This window comes from Eucyclogobius newberryi, unplaced genomic scaffold (genome assembly GCF_026437365.1).
Source record: "Eucyclogobius newberryi isolate DKJ021-1_F unplaced genomic scaffold, fEucNew1.0.hap1 SCAF_5, whole genome shotgun sequence".
Classification (NCBI taxonomy): domain Eukaryota; kingdom Metazoa; phylum Chordata; class Actinopteri; order Gobiiformes; family Gobiidae; genus Eucyclogobius; species Eucyclogobius newberryi.
In genome coordinates this window covers 34,617,329-34,632,929 of record NW_027316167.1, presented here as the reverse complement: position 1 = coordinate 34,632,929, position 15,601 = coordinate 34,617,329, and the positions used below count along the sequence as shown (strand labels likewise).

At 49.0% G+C, this 15,601-nt stretch overlaps 1 protein-coding gene and 1 long non-coding RNA gene across 2 annotated transcripts in view; one reads left to right on the top strand and one right to left on the bottom strand.

Annotated features, from left to right (window-relative positions):
- Nucleotides 1-15,601, top strand: part of LOC140381253 (EMILIN-1-A-like) — a 55,983-nt gene that overhangs the window by 23,715 nt on the left and 16,667 nt on the right. Inside the window, exons 2-3 of the mRNA XM_072465286.1 lie at nt 10,517-10,642; nt 14,612-15,252. Coding sequence (XP_072321387.1) covers nt 10,517-10,642; nt 14,612-15,252 — 767 coding nt within the window. The remainder of the gene's footprint in view (nt 1-10,516; nt 10,643-14,611; nt 15,253-15,601) is intronic.
- The window catches only part of LOC140381255 (uncharacterized), a 246,014-nt gene that overhangs the window by 215,391 nt on the left and 15,022 nt on the right, over nt 1-15,601 (bottom strand). The gene's annotated exons all lie outside the window — the stretch shown is intronic.

Genomic DNA, 15,601 nt, shown 5'->3' with positions numbered 1-15,601 from the left:
TCCTGTGTCTGTGCGAGGGAGAGCGCCTCCTGTGTCTGTGTGAGGGAGAGCGCCTCCTGTGTCTGTGTGAGGGAGAGCGCCTCCTGTGTCTGTGAGAGGAAGAGCGCCTCCTGTGTCTGTGAGAGGAAGAGCGCCTCCTGTGTCTGTGAGAGGAAGAGCGCCTCCTGTGTCTGTGTGAGAAAGAGCGCCTCCTGTGTCTGTGTGAGGAAGAGCGCCTCCTGTGTCTGTGAGAGGAAGAGCGCCTCCTGTGTCTGTGTGAGAGGGAGAGCGCCTCCTGTGTCTGTGAAAGGAAGACCGCCTCCTGTGTCTGTGCGAGGGAGAGCGCCTCCTGTGTCTGTGAGAGGAAGAGCGCCTCCTGTGTCTGTGAGAGGAAGAGCGCCTCCTGTGTCTGTGCGAGGGAGAGCGCCTCCTGTGTCTGTGAGAGGAAGAGCGTCTCCTGTGTCTGTGTGAGGGAGAGCGCCTCCTGTGTCTGTGCGAGGGAGAGCGCCTCCTGTGTCTGTGTGAGGAAGAGCGCCTCCTGTGTCTGTGAGAGGAAGAGCGCCTCCTGTGTCTGTGTGAGGGAGAGCGCCTCCTGTGTCTGTGTGAGGAAGAGCGCCTCCTGTGTCTATGTGAGGAAGAGCGCCTCCTGTGTCTGTGAGAGGAAGAGCGCCTCCTGTGTCTGTGAGAGGAAGAGCGCCTCCTGTGTCTGTGTGAGGGAGAGCGCCTCCTGTGTCTGTGAGAGGAAGAGCGCCTCCTGTGTCTGTGTGAGAAAGAGCGCCTCCTGTGTCTGTGCGAGGGAGAGCGCCTCCTGTGTCTGTGTGAGGAAGAGCGCCTCCTGTGTCTGTGTGAGGAAGAGCGCCTCCTGTGTCTGTGTGAGGGAGAGCGCCTCCTGTGTCTGTGCGAGGGAGAGCGCCTCCTGTGTCTGTGTGAGGGAGAGCGCCTCCTGTGTCTGTGTGAGAAAGAGCGCCTCCTGTGTCTGTGAGAGGAAGAGCGCCTCCTGTGTCCGTGTGAGAAAGAGCGCCTCCTGTGTCTGTGAGAGGAAGAGCGCCTCCTGTGTCTGTGAGAGGAAGAGCGCCTCCTGTGTCTGTGTGAGGGAGAGCGCCTCCTGTGTCTGTGTGAGAAAGAGCGCCTCCTGTGTCTGTGTGAGGAAGAGCGCCTCCTGTGTCTGTGTGAGGGAGAGCGCCTCCTGTGTCTGTGAGAGGAAGAGCGCCTCCTGTGTCTGTGAGAGGAAGAGCGCCTCCTGTGTCTGTGTGAGGGAGAGCGCCTCCTGTGTCTGTGAGAGGAAGAGCGCCTCCTGTGTCTGTGCGAGGGAGAGCGCCTCCTGTGTCTGTGAGAGGAAGAGCGCCTCCTGTGTCTGTGTGAGGGAGAGCGCCTCCTGTGTCTGTGTGAGGGAGAGCGCCTCCTGTGTCTGTGAGAGGAAGAGCGCCTCCTGTGTCTGTGAGAGGAAGAGCGCCTCCTGTGTCTGTGTGAGGGAGAGCGCCTCCTGTGTCTGTGCGAGGGAGAGCGCCTCCTGTGTCTGTGTGAGGAAGAGCGCCTCCTGTGTCTGTGAGAGGAAGAGCGCCTCCTGTGTCTGTGTGAGAAAGAGCGCCTCCTGTGTCTGTGTGAGGAAGAGCGCCTCCTGTGTCTATGTGAGGAAGAGCGCCTCCTGTGTCTGTGAGAGGAAGAGCGCCTCCTGTGTCTGTGAGAGGAAGAGCGCCTCCTGTGTCTGTGAGAGGAAGAGCGCCTCCTGTGTCTGTGAGAGGAAGAGCGCCTCCTGTGTCTGTGCGAGGGAGAGCGCCTCCTGTGTCTGTGTGAGGAAGAGCGCCTCCTGTGTCTGTGTGAGGGAGAGCGCCTCCTGTGTCTGTGCGAGGGAGAGCGCCTCCTGTGTCTGTGTGAGAAAGAGCGCCTCCTGTGTCTGTGCGAGGGAGAGCGCCTCCTGTGTCTGTGTGAGGAAGAGCGCCTCCTGTGTCTGTGTGAGGAAGAGCGCCTCCTGTGTCTGTGTGAGGGAGAGCGCCTCCTGTGTCTGTGCGAGGGAGAGCGCCTCCTGTGTCTGTGTGAGGGAGAGCGCCTCCTGTGTCTGTGTGAGGAAGAGCGCCTCCTGTGTCCGTGTGAGAAAGAGCGCCTCCTGTGTCTGTGAGAGGAAGAGCGCCTCCTGTGTCTGTGAGAGGAAGAGCGCCTCCTGTGTCTGTGTGAGGGAGAGCGCCTCCTGTGTCTGTGAGAGGAAGAGCGCCTCCTGTGTCTGTGAGAGGAAGAGCGCCTCCTGTGTCTGTGTGAGGGAGAGCGCCTCCTGTGTCTGTGTGAGAAAGAGCGCCTCCTGTGTCTGTGTGAGGAAGAGCGCCTCCTGTGTCTGTGTGAGGGAGAGCGCCTCCTGTGTCTGTGAGAGGAAGAGCGCCTCCTGTGTCTGTGAGAGGAAGAGCGCCTCCTGTGTCTGTGTGAGGGAGAGCGCCTCCTGTGTCTGTGAGAGGAAGAGTGCCTCCTGTGTCTGTGCGAGGGAGAGCGCCTCCTGTGTCTGTGTGAGGGAGAGCGCCTCCTGTGTCTGTGTGAGGGAGAGCGCCTCCTGTGTCTGTGAGAGGAAGAGCGCCTCCTGTGTCTGTGAGAGGAAGAGCGCCTCCTGTGTCTGTGAGAGGAAGAGCGCCTCCTGTGTCTGTGTGAGAAAGAGCGCCTCCTGTGTCTGTGTGAGGAAGAGCGCCTCCTGTGTCTGTGAGAGGAAGAGCGCCTCCTGTGTCTGTGTGAGAGGGAGAGCGCCTCCTGTGTCTGTGAAAGGAAGAGCGCCTCCTGTGTCTGTGCGAGGGAGAGCGCCTCCTGTGTCTGTGAGAGGAAGAGCGCCTCCTGTGTCTGTGAGAGGAAGAGCGCCTCCTGTGTCTGTGCGAGGGAGAGCGCCTCCTGTGTCTGTGAGAGGAAGAGCGCCTCCTGTGTCTGTGTGAGGGAGAGCGCCTCCTGTGTCTGTGCGAGGGAGAGCGCCTCCTGTGTCTGTGTGAGGAAGAGCGCCTCCTGTGTCTGTGAGAGGAAGAGCGCCTCCTGTGTCTGTGTGAGAAAGAGCGCCTCCTGTGTCTGTGTGAGGAAGAGCGCCTCCTGTGTCTATGTGAGGAAGAGCGCCTCCTGTGTCTGTGAGAGGAAGAGCGCCTCCTGTGTCTGTGAGAGGAAGAGCGCCTCCTGTGTCTGTGTGAGAAAGAGCGCCTCCTGTGTCTGTGCGAGGGAGAGCGCCTCCTGTGTCTGTGTGAGGAAGAGCGCCTCCTGTGTCTGTGTGAGGGAGAGCGCCTCCTGTGTCTGTGCGAGGGAGAGCGCCTCCTGTGTCTGTGTGAGAAAGAGCGCCTCCTGTGTCTGTGCGAGGGAGAGCGCCTCCTGTGTCTGTGTGAGGAAGAGCGCCTCCTGTGTCTGTGTGAGGAAGAGCGCCTCCTGTGTCTGTGTGAGGGAGAGCGCCTCCTGTGTCTGTGCGAGGGAGAGCGCCTCCTGTGTCTGTGTGAGGGAGAGCGCCTCCTGTGTCTGTGTGAGAAAGAGCGCCTCCTGTGTCTGTGAGAGGAAGAGCGCCTCCTGTGTCCGTGTGAGAAAGAGCGCCTCCTGTGTCTGTGAGAGGAAGAGCGCCTCCTGTGTCTGTGCGAGGGAGAGCGCCTCCTGTGTCTGTGAGAGGAAGAGCGCCTCCTGTGTCTGTGTGAGGGAGAGCGCCTCCTGTGTCTGTGCGAGGGAGAGCGCCTCCTGTGTCTGTATGAGGAAGAGCGCCTCCTGTGTCTGTGAGAGGAAGAGCGCCTCCTGTGTCTGTGTGAGGAAGAGCGCCTCCTGTGTCTGTGTGAGGAAGAGCGCCTCCTGTGTCTATGTGAGGAAGAGCGCCTCCTGTGTCTGTGTGAGAAAGAGCGCCTCCTGTGTCTGTGTGAGGAAGAGCGCCTCCTGTGTCTGTGTGAGGGAGAGCGCCTCCTGTGTCTGTGAGAGGAAGAGCGCCTCCTGTGTCTGTGTGAGGGAGAGCGCCTCCTGTGTCTGTGAGAGGAAGAGCGCCTCCTGTGTCTGTGTGAGGGAGAGCGCCTCCTGTGTCTGTGCGAGGACGAGCGCCTCCTGTGTCTGTGCGAGGGAGAGCGCCTCCTGTGTCTGTGAGAGGAAGAGCGCCTCCTGTGTCTGTGTGAGGGAGAGCGCCTCCTGTGTCTGTGCGAGGAAGAGCGCCTCCTGTGTGTGTGAGAGGAAGAGCGCCTCCTGTGTCTGTGTGAGGGAGAGCGCCTCCTGTGTCTGTGTGAGGAAGAGCGCCTCCTGTGTCTGTGTGAGGGAGAGCGCCTCCTGTGTCTGTGAGAGGAAGAGCGCCTCCTGTGTCTGTGTGAGGGAGAGCGCCTCCTGTGTCTGTGTGAGGAAGAGCGCCTCCTGTGTCTGTGAGAGGAAGAGCGCCTCCTGTGTCTGTGAGAGGAAGAGCGCCTCCTGTGTCTGTGTGAGGGAGAGCGCCTCCTGTGTCTGTGTGAGGAAGAGCGCCTCCTGTGTCTGTGTGAGGAAGAGCGCCTCCTGTGTCTGTGTGAGGAAGAGCGCCTCCTGTGTGCACTAATTATATTGCATTTAACTTATCTTGACTTGCATTTATTCTATTACAGGTGTTTTATCACTTCAGAGACAAAAAGGACACAGAAATGTTACACAGTGCAACAGCTCCAACTTAGTGATGTATTTGTTTATTTGACAGTGACATTTTACTTGTCAAAATCAGAAACGTTAGTCCTTAGAATCAAAACAGTCAATCTTTATTAACAAATACTGTAAATGTACCAGAATGCGACAATAGGCTATTTTTCATAGTTTGTCCGTGTACTGTTAAATTTGTCTTCCTAAAAAACAAATTTCTACCTAAAAATATTGTGGCGCTCATGTATATATTTATGTTTTCTGGTGGAAAGGTTTGATTGGACAGGACAGAGCAGGGAAAGGAGGGAAAGAGTCTAAAGCCGCTCAGACCCAGCTCAGTGCACATTGTCCTTTCTTTAGACGAGACTATTTAATATAAAAACAAATATAACAACAAATGCGTTGTTCAATCCACGGATCAATATTTCTGTCTGAAATACTTGCCATAAAGGTTTGGTCTCCTGAGATGTGAAGTCCAGCGTTCATGAGTCATTCTAACACTTTCAGACGCTAAATCCAAATATTTATCCACAAAAGAAGAGCAGACGCTTCAACGATTCTGTGTCTGCGGCTTTTTCATGAACAGTTTGGAAACGTGTCTTTGGCCACAGAGTTTTAGAGGAACAGGTGAGACGAGGAGAGGAGGACACATGTGGACTGCAGCTGAGAGGGAGAGAGGGAGAGAAGAAGAGAGAGAGAAAGTGAGGAGACAGAGAAGAAGAGAGGGGAAAGACTCTACAACGACATTTATTGACAAATCAGTCAAACATCATCAGACCTGTTTTCATATTCACAAAAGTAAAAGCAGTAGGCAAATAAGAAGAGAGGAGAGAGAAGAAGAGAGGGAGAAAGATTGAGAGAGAGAAGAAGAGATGAGAGAGAGAGAGAGGAGAAGAAGAAGAAGAGTGAGAGAGTGGGGGGCGAGAGGGAGACAGCGAAGAAGAAGAGAGGAGAGAGAAGACGAGAGATGGAGAGAGAGAGGAAAAGAGAAGAGAGAGAGGGAGAGAGAGAAGAAGAGAGGAGAGAGAAGAAGAGGGAGTGAGAGAAGAAGAGAGGATAGAGAAGAAGAGAGGGAGAGAGAATGATAGAGAGAGAAAGAGAAGAAGAGAGGAGAGTGAGAGAGAGAGAGAGAGAGAGAGAGAGAGAGAGAGAGAAGAAGAAGAGAGGCGAGAGAGAAGAGAGAGAGGAAGGGGGGCTGAGAGATACGGGGGGAGAGAGAGAAGAAGAAGAGTGAGGGAGTGGGGAGCGAGAGGGAGACAGCGAAGAGAAGAGAGGAGAGAGAAGAAGACGAGAGAGGGAGAGAGAGAAGAAGAGAAGAGAGAGAAGAAGAGGGGGAGAGAGAGAGAAAGAGAAGAAGAGAGAGAGAGAGAGCTTTGTTCACACTCATTTCCTCCTCTCTGCTCCTCCTCTCTGTTCCTCCTCTCTGTTCCTCCTCTCTGCTTCTCCTCTCTGTTCCTCCTCTCTGCTCCTCCTCTCTGTTCCTCCTCTCTGCTTCTCCTCTCTGTTCCTCCTCTCTGCTCCTCCTCTCTGTTCCTCTCTGTTCCTCCTCTCTGCTCCTCTTCTCTGTTCCTCCTCTCTGCTCCTCCTTTCTGTTCCTCCTCTCTGCTCCTCCTCTCTGTTCCTCCTCTCTGTTCCTCCTCTCTGCTTCTCCTCTCTGTTCCTCCTCTCTACTCTTCCTCTCTGCTCCTCCTCTCTGCTCTTCCTCTCTGCTCCTCCTCTCTGCTCCTCCTCTCTGTTCCTCCTCTCTGTCCCTCCTCTCTGCTCCTCTTCTCTATTCCTCCTCTCTGTTCCTCCTCTCTATTCCTCCTCTCTGTTCCTCCTCTCTGTTCCTCCTCTCTGTTCCTCTCTGTTCCTCCTCTCTGCTCCTCCTCTCTGTTCCTCCTCTCTGCTCCTCCTCTCTGCTCCTCCTCTCTGTTCCTCCTCTCTGCTCCTCCTCTCTGTTCCTCCTCTCTGCTCCTCCTCTCTGCTCCTCCTCTCTGTTCCTCCTCTCTGCTCCTCCTCTCTGTTCCTCCTCTCTGCTCCTCCTCTCTGTCCCTCCTCTCTGCTCCTTCTCTCTGTTCCTCCTCTCTGCTCCTCTTCTCTGTTCCTCCTCTCTGCTCCTCCTTTCTGTTCCTCCTCTCTGCTCCTCCTCTCTGCTCCTCCTCTCTGCTCTTCCTCTCTGTTCCTCCTCTCTGCTCCTCCTCTCTGTTCCTCCTCTCTGTTCCTCCTCTCTGCTTCTCCTCTCTGTTCCTCCGCTCTACTCTTCCTCTCTGCTCCTCCTCTCTGCTCTTCCTCTCTGCTCCTCCTCTCTGCTCCTCCTCTCTGTTCCTCCTCTCTGTCCCTCCTCTCTGCTCCTCTTCTCTATTCCTCCTCTCTGTTCCTCCTCTCTATTCCTCCTCTCTGTTCCTCCTCTCTGTTCCTCTCTGTTCCTCCTCTCTGCTCCTCCTCTCTGTTCCTCCTCTCTGCTCCTCCTCTCTGCTCCTCCTCTCTGTTCCTCCTCTCTGCTCCTCCTCTCTGTTCCTCCTCTCTGCTCCTCCTCTCTGCTCCTCCTCTCTGTTCCTCCTCTCTGCTCCTCCTCTCTGTTCCTCCTCTCTGCTCCTCCTCTCTGTCCCTCCTCTCTGCTCCTTCTCTCTGTTCCTCCTCTCTGCTCCTCTTCTCTGTTCCTCCTCTCTGCTCCTCCTTTCTGTTCCTCCTCTCTGCTCCTCCTCTCTGCTCCTCCTCTCTGCTCTTCCTCTCTGTTCCTCCTCTCTGCTCCTCCTCTCTGTTCCTCCTCTCTGTTCCTCCTCTCTGCTTCTCCTCTCTGTTCCTCCGCTCTACTCTTCCTCTCTGCTCCTCCTCTCTGCTCTTCCTCTCTGCTCCTCCTCTCTGTTCCTCCTCTCTGTCCCTCCTCTCTGCTCCTCTTCTCTATTCCTCCTCTCTGCTCCTCTTCTCTATTCCTCCTCTCTGCTCCTCTTCTCTATTCCTCCTCTCTGCTCCTCCTCTCTGTTCCTCCTCTCTATTCCTCTTCTCTGCTCCTCCTCTCTGTTCCTCTCTGTTCCTCCTCTCTGCTCCTCCTCTCTGCTCTTCCTCTCTGTTCCTCCTCTCTGCTCCTCCTCTCTGTTCCTCCTCTCTGTTCCTCCTCTCTGCTTCTCCTCTCTGTTCCTCCGCTCTACTCTTCCTCTCTGCTCCTCCTCTCTGCTCTTCCTCTCTGCTCCTCCTCTCTGCTCCTCCTCTCTGTTCCTCCTCTCTGTCCCTCCTCTCTGCTCCTCTTCTCTATTCCTCCTCTCTGTTCCTCCTCTCTATTCCTCCTCTCTGTTCCTCCTCTCTGTTCCTCTCTGTTCCTCCTCTCTGCTCCTCCTCTCTGTTCCTCCTCTCTGCTCCTCCTCTCTGCTCCTCCTCTCTGTTCCTCCTCTCTGCTCCTCCTCTCTGTTCCTCCTCTCTGCTCCTCCTCTCTGCTCCTCCTCTCTGTTCCTCCTCTCTGCTCCTCCTCTCTGTTCCTCCTCTCTGCTCCTCCTCTCTGTCCCTCCTCTCTGCTCCTTCTCTCTGTTACTCCTCTCTGCTCCTCTTCTCTGTTCCTCCTCTCTGCTCCTCCTTTCTGTTCCTCCTCTCTGCTCCTCCTCTCTGCTCCTCCTCTCTGCTCTTCCTCTCTGTTCCTCCTCTCTGCTCCTCCTCTCTGTTCCTCCTCTCTGTTCCTCCTCTCTGCTTCTCCTCTCTGTTCCTCCGCTCTACTCTTCCTCTCTGCTCCTCCTCTCTGCTCTTCCTCTCTGCTCCTCCTCTCTGTTCCTCCTCTCTGTCCCTCCTCTCTGCTCCTCTTCTCTATTCCTCCTCTCTGCTCCTCTTCTCTATTCCTCCTCTCTGCTCCTCTTCTCTATTCCTCCTCTCTGCTCCTCCTCTCTGTTCCTCCTCTCTATTCCTCTTCTCTGCTCCTCCTCTCTGTTCCTCTCTGTTCCTCCTCTCTGCTCCTCCTCTCTGTTCCTCCTCTCTGCTCCTCCTCTCTGCTCTTCCTCTCTGTTCCTCCTCTCTGTTCCTCCTCTCTGCTCCTCCTCTCTGTCCCTCCTCTCTGCTCCTCCTCTCTGTTCCTCCTCTCTGCTCCTCCTCTCTGCTCCTCCTCTCTGCTCCTCCTCTCTGTTCCTCCTCTTTGCGCATGCGCACTTCCACCTGCGTGCTCAAATCGCCGAAAAATTGTCCATTGCGCCTTTAAGTCGCTCTGGTCTACGCTTTAGCATTAGCATTAGCATTAGCGGTTAGCCACCATTTCAGTTCCATCAGGATGTGACATCACTAGCAGCAGAGACAGCGCTCCTGTGTCCCAGACGGAGACGTGAAGAATCAGAGTAATTGTTTTTCATTAAATTTGACTATTTCAGGAATCCAAACGACTCCATCTGCAGAAGAAACAAATGACATGAAGCCAGAGCTGGTTTTCAGTTTGAGCAGTTACATTCTCTACTTTTGTATTATTTAAGTAAAAGTGTGTAAAAATGACTTCAGCGGTCAAATTGTTAAATTATTAGAAGATGTGGTTGTTCTGTCCAATACCAGATTTATTAGTTTTTTCATTGTTTTGTCCTTTCAATTACCGTATTTTCCGGACTATAAGTCGCACCTTTTTTCATAGTTTTGGCCGGGGTGCGACTTATACTTATGCTTATATACTTATACTCCGGAGCGACTTTTATGTGATATTATTTGTTATTTTCACACTTGCACCCGCTTGTCATACTCCAGTGCAACTTATTTATGTTTTTTTTCTTCTCTATTATGCAGAGCGTAAAAATAATTAGGCGACTTATACTCCTGAAAATACGGTATTTTCACTTTAAATTATAAATCAGATGTTTCTCTTACAGTTACTTTCCCCAAATACTTTCTTTACTCTTACTTGAGTTTGGATATTTACTCTGATAGTGTTGTTTTATAAATTGATTTATGTTCTTATTACTCACAAACACCTGAACTCGCCATAAGAGCGGCCGAGACGTTCTGACACGTGTTTTGATTTTAACACATAAATGTTTGGTTCTTTCTGCTGTGACTGTCCTGAAAAGCACCATTTCATCCCTTTGCTTTTGTTCTTCTATGATGAGAACTAGGGTCATTGCCATAGTGATGACAATTTAAAATGACTTTGTCTTTTGTCCTCAAAATGTTGTTATAACAAGAAACTGAACCCGGGAGCAGGAAAAAACGTTGCAATAAAACCTCCACCGTCGCACAGTTGCCTGAGCAGCCATTCCCAACACGTTTTGACAAACTACTTATCAAAACGGTTGTGGCTCTGGGGCTCGACCGCTGCGGTTCAATTTCTAGGGCGGAGTTTAGAGATCAGAGACAGAACCAATCACATAAACCCAGAAGTGACGCAAAAACGCGACACGCTTAACCAGATATTACGTAGCCCATGTCAACAAGGCGTGTTCCGCGTTATCCGTCCCCGAACGCAGAAAATATCCTGAATCGCGATGACGCCCTTTGTATAACCGCATCTAACGCACGTTCATCACGGCGAGTAGAGCGGACTTTCCTGATCGTTCAAACTGAAGCGAGAGCAGAAGTAAACACTCGGTCACGAGCCGGGTCACGAGCCGGGTCACGAGCCGGGTCCACCATCTTGAATGTTTTGGAACGGGGGTGAAAAGCTACTTCCGTATCTCAGTGTGACGCGTTAAAACCTCCGACTGGGATTGGATTGGTAAATTGAGGATTGACGACTTCATTGACTTTGACTCGGATTCCAGACCCTTACGCATTCAAACAGAATGTGGGCGGGTCAGGCAAGTCGCACAGAGCGCACTGCAAAAACTGCTGGTGTTCGCACATCTACAGGATATACCTAGCCGCTAAAGGCTAACGTAGCGACGTGCGCTAACGGCACAGCTCATTGACTTGAATGGACGGCCATCTTTGTCCCTGGGGAACATGTTTATCTCTGTTATCGGACTGTGTTTGAATGAAACGAGTGGTTTAAACGGAGTGATTCCAGAAGTGTGACCGTCTTGTTGTCTTGCAGAAACTGGTGTGCGTACGTAGTGTCGCGCACAGTGAGCTGCGTGGTGGAGGACGGCGTGGAGACGTACGTGAAGCCAGACTATCATCCCTGCGCCTGGGGAACGGGACAGTGCGGCCGGGGCGTGGCGTAAGTCACACAACGCAAACAAACAGTGGTCACCTCATTCATAAGGGGGAGTGGCTTAGGATGTTTTTCAGTTTTAAAATTGGGGAATTTGGGAATTCACAGAATATGCCAAAATCCCTATATCAATATATACGTTACTTATTAATTGTACATGTTTAATTTAAGCGTGAAATGCAGCATTTACCATAACTGATGGGGTTAGCGCAGCAGGTAAAGCGGTTGGTCGGGTTCAATATCCACGCTGACCTCACATTCTGTCTGTGGTGTTTATTACACAGCTTCTATTCAACTGCAGAAGTTTCATGTGTCGTTTGTGCAGATCTGTATGAACAGGAAATACAGTATTGGAGGCCCTAAAGCCACATCATATCGGCCTGAATGAACCGCCTCTTTCTTTTTGGTCTAAGCCCCGGAGGTTTAGAATGTCTGGCTCCGCCTCTGTTTCGACTGCGACTGGTTAAACGTGAATTCTGATAATTTCTACAGAGAAAGTGTCATGGATGAAATGTTATACAAAAGTTGATTTGTGTAAAATATGCACAAAGAAGTCGACAATGCTCTGTTCCTCAGTCTGACTTATTTTGTTCCGAGATCTGCAACTTTATGCTAAACAATACGGCCGGCCGGAGGGGCACAATTAATGGCACAGGCTGTGGCAACTTCCTGTTAAAAAGACTTCAATATTAAAGGGGCTGTGCCTGATTTTTACTGTTTTGAAACATGAAAAACAGAACTTTATGTTAAACTCTTCACAGCTCCTCGTGTGTCGCTCACTTTCCTCATACATCGTCCTGAATATTCAACGTGATGAGTTTATAAGCACTTTTCACAAGCTAACAAACATTAGCATGCTAACAACATTAGCATGCTAACAACATTAGCATGCCAACAGCACACGTCCTGCTTCTCCGAGAATGAAACACTTTATATTTAAATACAGAGAAAGTGCTGTGGCCTCATTTTGACCTGAATAAAAGCTTTTACACTAAATCTGTTCTGGATTTGACTTCAGGACATGTAACATGCTGATACATGAACTAATTCTGTTTTTCACGTTTGAAAACAGTGAAAATCAGGTGCAGCCCCTTTAATGTTTAATCATGCGTCTTTATATTAAATATCTGAATCAAGAGTCACAAATCAGAAGAAGAAAAAGGTTCAAAACAGAGTCCAGATGATACAACTGAATCTTTTCCTACAATGGAGCACGAATGAGCGAATGAAGGATTATTACACTCACATTGTCTGAAACAAAATGACAAACTAGACATTTGTTTAGGAGAAAGTTACAACATAAAACAAGCTTTAATAAATATTTCATTCAGAGGGTTGTAATGGTCAAAGCATTTCCTTTACAATCAGGTAGAAAACCTTAATAGATTTTGTCCAGACTTTAAATCTCACCCTTCTTTGTTGTCTAATAAACGGCAGAAGAAAACAACTAAGATCAGATGGAACAATAGATTTCCTCAAACTCAAACATCTTGAGTGTCTTTGGGCTTCACATGATCCACACAAACTCAACATATTTGAACACACTTCAAAGTGAAGCAGATTCTCTCCGTCACACGTGTTCTTCATCCTCAGAACAAAAGCACTTTTCACAACCAAAAACACTCTTCTTATTACAAGAAACTCAAATACATTTGTTTACAGCAGGTTTGGGACCCACGGGCTGAATTCAACTTATTTGAAGTTCTTGACATGGCAGAACCTTTTTTAGATACTTTTTTTGTTCTATTATTATGTCATAAGCCACAGTGAACTGGAAACCCTCTGGTTTGGTGGTAAATGCTTAGGGACTATGCTACTGTGCTGATCCATAGAACATAATATTTCTTTTTTTTAAATTCCTCAGTCAATCATGTCTGTAAACGTTTGATGGTTTATTTGTTTTATCAGTCTTATTCGAGTTTAAAGATGATTTTAGTGAGATTATGAAGATTTATGTGGACTTTTTACATACAAATGTGCTGTTCCCTGGTACTTTTCTGTATATAAAGTTTTGATTGAATTTAACCAAGCTTATGGTTTTATGTAAGAATATGAGAGGTTCTGTAAGAGTGTTATCTGTTCCTTTCTTCTGTATCTGCTTGCGTTGCAGCACCAAACTTTCCTCATGTGTGGACAAATAAAGGCACATCTTATCTTATCTTATGTGTGTTTTGAATCAGATTTAGGACATTCTTATTTGCTTTTACAGCTCTTCCAGCACTTTACGCCTCACTCCCTTTAAGTCGACTAATCAACTACAACTCTAAAAGTTGTTTTTAGAGTTGCGATATTTCTGTCAAGTACTGGAACCGTGACAAGATTCTCTGTTTGTTTTATATAAACTTTTTCAGGAGCATAAACATCTAAGGCTAAATACAAGTTTTGTCAAAAAATATACACAAACATGGGACAGAACTGAACTAGGATAACTCCACATTATTATATTAAAGAAACTACAATCACTTTTTGTTGAAAATCTGATTGTCTTTAATTCATTTATTCTTTTTAGTCATTGTGTATCAAACCTTGAATTCCTTTAGTTTCACCTTGTTTCAAACTGTGGCTGAAACCAGAATTAAACACGTGATAATTCTCAGAGAAATGCAACTTGTTATTATTAATATTGTTCACCAACCTTTGCTAATTTATGTATTTATTTGGTTTTATTGAATTGTCCTTAAAGCCTCGTCTGAACATGCGATTTGTCCAATGTATTATCAAAAAATAAAATAAATAAAATAAATAAAATAAATAAAATAAATAAAATAAATAAAATAAATAAAATAAAATAAATAAAATAAATAAAATAAATAAAATAAATAAAATAAATAAAATAAATAAAATAAATAAAATAAATAAAATAAATAAAATAAATAAATAAAATCACAGTACCTGACCAGATTGAAACATAAACTGCTTCACTAAATCAAAAATCTCCTGCTTTTCAGAACACGTCTTTCAAGTTTACTTTACGCGCAGAGAACAAACTAATCGCAGCCTGTTTTAGATTTTCCCATTTAAACTGTGCAGTCCTGCCATGTGCTCATTTCTTCCCTGTGTAACGTCTCTTCTTGTGACACGGCAGATCCCTGTTCCCTGCAGAGTGAGTTACTGTCTGGTGCTGTCAGAGGAAAGGGCTGGGTCCAGATGAGCTCATGCTGGACATATTTGTGGTGGACACTGCTGCATTTCAAACTCGAAAAAAAAAAAACACAGAACAAAACACCAGGAATCCGTCCAGTCTTGGAGAAAAAAACCCTGAAATCACCACAGCTTTGTTCTATTACAACACAAAGGGAGCGTCCAGGATTAGTGTCTGCGACTTGGATTTGTGTTCAGAAATGCTTCGAGGGAGACTTTGTGACTGCGAGGTCAGAAGAGGAAGCTCAAATCCATATCAGTGCATTTCCATCCTAACAAAATGCGCAGGTTTCCAAAATTTGCATAGGAAAAGCCGCCTGCTGTTTGCTATGACACCACCGATCCTGCAGAGGGCGTTCTTTCTCTGTTGTTTTGCTATTGGCTGCGTACTTTTTTAGTCACATCCGGACTTAAGCAGGTTTATAACACTTGAATAAGGCTAGAAATGTGTGGAGTTGCGAGATCATCTTCTCTGAGCCTCACAAATCACAAAAGGCTTCTCCTGCGCAATTTTTACGTCCAGAAATCATCACCGGACTCATTCTTCAGGCAAAATGCGCTCACAACAAACACGTGGCTTTATTAGCGTTGCAGTCACGTTGCCTAAGCGCACCATTTATCTACTTTTCCTTTTTTCGTCGTCACTAAATACCTAATAGTTTGTAAAGTGAGTTTTTCCAAATGCAGACAAAGTCGACCAAACGGTTGTTAAAAATGCAATTAAAGCCACAAGAATATGTCCGCTTTAAATCCACCTGTCACTCAAGCAAACGGACGATACTGTATCTATGTCTTCTGTGTCCGTTTTAACTGTGAGATCTTGTTTTTACGCAGATATCGAACTTTCATGCGCCCGCGGTACAAAGTGGCCTACAAGATGGTGACGGAAATGGAGTGGAAATGCTGCCAGGGCTTCAGCGGCGAGGACTGCAGCACGCCCCCCGCTGGTGGGACCGGGGTACACATGGGCAGCGGGAACCATAACTACGGGCAAGGGGGAACCAACACAAACTACGGCCAAGGAGGAACTAATCCAAACTACGGACAAGGAGGAACTAATACACACCACGGACAAGGAGGAACTAATACAAACCACGGCCAAGGAGGAACTAATCCAAACTACGGACAAGGAGGAACTAATCCAAACTACGGACAAGGAGGAACTAATCCAAACTACGGACAAGGAGGAACTAATCTAAACCACGGACAAGGAGGAACTAATACACACCACGGACAAGGAGGAACTAATCTAAACCACGGACAAGGAGGAACTAATACAAACCACGGACAAGGAGGAACTAATCCAAACCACGGGCAAACGGGGACTGGAGGTGGAGTTGGAGGTGGACATGGGAACAGATTTGGTGGAGCTGGGACCAATACAAACTATGGACAAGGCGGGGGACAGATTGGACAAGGAGGAGGAGGTGGAGGGACAAGCGTCGGTGGATCAGGACAAAGTGGAGGCAACACCGGTGAGTAGATTACAAATCACGACTTTAGCTCTTACTGTTGTGAAGCTTGTTTTGTCATTTCTTATTTCTCTTAAAGCTTATGTCACCGGACGTTTTTGTGTAAACATTGTACGTGGTTTTATTTCTTGTCAACCAGGACGTGAGAGCCAAATGCAGTGCTCTGATTGGCTGCGCTTGGGTGGTCCGTCCCAGCTTCAGTTCTAAGTTCTAAAGCTGTGCGCTCGTCTGAAAATGAATGCAAGTGAATAGAAAGGGTTTGTTAGCGCTAGCGTTAGAGAGTTCAATATGTAATTCCTTCTTTTGCAGTTTAAACATCAGCTTTAAAGGTTGAATTCTGTGTTGTTTAGTA